The following is a 4172-nucleotide window of genomic DNA, read 5'->3' as shown; positions in this document are numbered from 1 at the left end:
CGTTGTAATTGCAGTTTGCAAATATTTCAACTCCGTAAAGTAGTACTGGAACCAAGTACGATTTCGCTAATGTCATTCGAATATGTAGCGGAGTTGTGCTTTGAACTGCCCATAAGTTGCGAAGCATCCCATATGTCTTGACGATATTACTTTGAATGTGGTTTGTCCACGTTAGCCTTTCGTTGAAAGTTACACCAAGGTTAGAAGATGTTGAAACAATTCTTATTGGAGTATAATTAATTGTTAATGGGTATTGTGCAAGCAAATCCGATCCATTTTTCGAGATTACCACACACTTTGACTTTGCTGGATTAATTTTTAACTCATTTTTAGTAGCCCAGTCGTTTACACGTTCTAAGTCCTGGTTTAGTCTGTCGACGCATTCAGTTAATTTTGTTAGATGTGTACTTGTATAAAGTTGAACATCATCTGCATAAAGATGAATATTAGTGTTTCGCAAAACACTAGGCAAATCATTTACATATATGCAAAATAACAAGGGACCAAGTATAGAGCCTTGTGGGACACCACTTTTTGTATTAAGGATATTTGATACCATTCTGTTATGACAGACAGATTGCGATCTGTTGTTTAGATATGATGAAATAAGCCGGCATGCTGGTTTAGAAAAGTAAAACAGTTTCTCTAGTTTCCAAATAAGGATTGAGTGGTTGACTGTATCAAAAGCTTTGCTGTGGTCAAGCAGTACCAGAATTGATAACATGTTGTTGTCCATATTCAATCTCAGATTCTCAATAACATCGGTAAGTGCAGTTATGCAACTCCTTTGGGATCTAAAACCAGACTGTCGCTCCGTTAGTAATTTATTTGTGCATATGTAATTATTAATCTGCTTATGCATTACGCGTTCCAGAACTTTAGATAAATACGGTAAAATTGCAATTGGTCGAAAGTCATTGTTGGACTTTGGAACAGGAATAATTTTCGTGTATTTCCATGAATTAGGAAAGACAGACTTAGTTAGGATTGTATTGAATAAATATGTGAAATAAGGGAGACATTTAGGAAGCAAAATTTTCAAAAATTTAGGAGATAGCTCGTCCATTCCTTCAGCGTTGGAACTTATTGAGAGAAAACATTCCAAGACTTCACTTTGATTAACACATTGAAAGCAGAAGGTAGAGTCTGAAAGGTTATTGACCGAAGATGGTGATATATTTACGAAATTATTGATTGAAGAGTTTGGTGTCAGATTTTGGTGGTTAGCAAACATTTGATTTAAATCCTCAACATTCATGTCCGGAGTGGAAATATTTTTCTTTCCGATGCCAATACTACGAATAACCTTCCATTTTGATCCACTATCTACTGCCGTGGTAAATTTCTGACGATAGTATTCCGTTTTCAATACTTTGATTTTCTCATTGACCTGGCGTCTTGCTTCTTTGAAATTTTTATATAGAATTGTGGTTTTATAATATTTCCAACGTTTATATAGGGTATCTCTTCTTTGAATCAAATTTTTGACTTCGGGGGTAAACCAAGGTTGTTGTTTATGTATACCTTTTATTATTCGCAGGGGTACACAATAGTCATATAGCAAAGAAATGTGATGTTGCATAAAACTAACTTGGTCCTCAACAGATTCATAACCATATATTGCATCCCATGCAATATTGTTAGATAAATCGTTCAACAAGTTGTAGTTAAGTTTTCGAAAATCGCGAATCTGGTATTCTGTTTGATTTTTCTTTAGATTTACATCGTACTTTATAAATAATAAGTCGTGTTTGGAAAATGAGGGTGCAGAAAGTTGATCATACAGAAGAATTTTTTCCCGACAATTAACGAAAATGGCATCAATCAGAGTATTTCCAGTGTGAGAGTAGTGTGTAGGAATTGTGGTATTTACGGAATATAGTCCAAAAGTATTCATGGCATCAGCAAATTTACTTTCAGAAAGTAGATTGCTATTATAATCTCCAGAAATAATTACATCACTATAGAATACTGTGAGTTCTTCAATTGCATCGGTAAAATAGCCAAATGGAACGTTGCGATTTGGTCTGTATACTGTTCCAACAAGAATTTTTTTATTATCAGCACAAAACAACTCCAGGAATAAATATTCCATTGGATTATCATTATTAGATTTAAGTTTTAAATTACATTTAAGTTCATTTCGAAGATACATGCACACACCACCGGCATTGGTTACTCTGTCGGATCGAAAAAGTTTGTAGCCTTGTAGCTCATAGATGGAGTCTGCAATGTCTGAGTGGAACCATGTCTCGGATACACATATAATATCGATATTTGATGAGATGAACGTCTGCCTGAATTCGTCCATTTTGTTGTTTAAACTCTGGGCGTTAATATGAACTATCGACAATCCAGTTTTTTGTTTTGAAAGTACTCTGACCATATTGTAAAGACCGTCATTGGAACAATGGTTAACGTTAAGTGTCAATTAAAAATTTTATTCTGCAACGCATATTAATTTGATAAACAAAGTTAGTAGTAATGGTAAATGAGACTAGACGGTTTATGCAAACTTGATATAGGATCATATGAAGTCTTATGTTTGATATTTTTCTTTGAATTAGGTTTATATACATTTTGTTATTATCTTTATATGATTTGTTGAGGATTAAACAGAGTAACTGCAGTTTAGGATTAGCGAAAGAAATTGTCACGACTGTCGCATATCTCTCAACGTGACGGCTGTGCAGTTAAATATTCACCTGTTATGGATGACGAGCCATAGATTTATCCCAAGAAATTGTAAAGCGGACGAGCTTGCGAGACGAGCGACATGCAAGCTAAGTCTTCGGGATCAGACCCGAAGGGCAACGAATGATATATGGTCACTTGGAGGACTGTCAGCATTCTAAAACTATGTGGCCTAATCTAGACTTGAAGATGTTTACCTCTTTTCTGTCATTGGCTAGAACAGACGTCTCAGTCATTGTGTCCGTCATGACAGGTCCCTGTCTGATCGGAAAACATGCTGACAAACTGAAGTTTCCCAGTAACGACTTTACCGAAAATGTGAGAACGTCGAGGAAGAAGAGACTACATCTGCTGTGTATGTGTCCCGCACTGGCAGTCAGAAGGAGTTTCATTTTATTGGGTTGCCCAAAAAGTAATTGCGGATTTTTTAAAAGAAAGTAAATGCATTTTTAATAAAACTAGAATGAACTTTAATCAAATATACTTTTTTTACACTTTTTTTCTAAAGCAAGCTAAAAGTAACAGCTGATAACTGACAGAAGAAAGAATGCAATTACAGAGTCACAAGCTGTGAAAAAATTTGTCAACGCCGACTATATGAAAAATCCGCAATTACTTTTTGGGCAACCCAATAGGTTTTCATCTCTTTGGGAACTTGACTGATGTAGTGGATCTAAATATTCGCAAGTTGTTGAGCTTTTTAAAATGATCGGAATGGTTGAACGGTACGAGCTAGAAGGCATCGCCCTTCGCCTGTCAAGAAGTCAAATCGGGAGATCGGTTTGTATGGGAGCTATATTAGATTATAGACCGGTTTGGACCATTCCAAGCACAGTTGTTGGAAGTCATAACAAAACACTATAAGCAAAATTTCAGCTAAATCGAAAAAAAATTTCGACTTCCTGGGCCTCAAGATGGCAAATCTGGAGTTTGGTTTATATGGGAGGTACCGTACTTGACACAGTTGTTGGAAGTCATAACAGAACACTATGTGCCACACTATATATTCTGCCAAATCGGACAAAAATTGCGACTTCCAGGGGCTAAAGAAGTCAAATCGGGTGATTGGTTTATATGGGAGCTATATCCAAATCTAAACCAATATGGCCCATTTGCAATCTCATATGACCTACGTCAATATTAAGAATCTGTGCAAAATTTCATGCTGCTAGCTTTACACGTTCGACTGCTATCGTGATTTCGACAGACGGGCGGGCGGACGGACATGGCTAGATCGAATCACAATGTCGGTACGATACCCTCCCCATCCTATGTCGGTACGATACCCTCCCCAGGCTGCACAATCTTAACTGTTTGAAAAATGGACTGCATTCAATCGAAAATTATAGGCACGTTGCGTATGCCAATATTGTGGAGTATATTTGAAGTGAAGATGCACCCATGAGACCTAGAAGTTTAGTTTAAATTTAAGTAAATTTTTAATTTGTGTATTGTTGAAGGGACATCGGAGCGTGCTT

At 36.5% G+C, this 4172-nt stretch overlaps 1 protein-coding gene across 1 annotated transcript; it reads right to left on the bottom strand.

The window, feature by feature from the left end:
- Positions 1 to 396: 396 nt before the first annotated feature.
- Positions 397 to 2311, bottom strand: LOC131996051 (uncharacterized). Its single transcript, XM_059365483.1, has 3 exons — positions 1184 to 2311; positions 710 to 925; positions 397 to 429 (listed from the first exon to the last, which is right to left on the bottom strand). The coding sequence occupies exons 1-3, from the start codon at positions 2309 to 2311 to the stop codon at positions 397 to 399; spliced, it is 1377 nt and encodes a 458-aa protein (XP_059221466.1).
- Positions 2312 to 4172: the final 1861 nt, after the last annotated feature.

This window comes from Stomoxys calcitrans, chromosome 3 (genome assembly GCF_963082655.1).
Source record: "Stomoxys calcitrans chromosome 3, idStoCalc2.1, whole genome shotgun sequence".
Classification (NCBI taxonomy): domain Eukaryota; kingdom Metazoa; phylum Arthropoda; class Insecta; order Diptera; family Muscidae; genus Stomoxys; species Stomoxys calcitrans.
The sequence above is the reverse complement of the archived record's forward strand: the minus strand, read 5'-3'. Positions and strand labels throughout refer to the sequence as shown.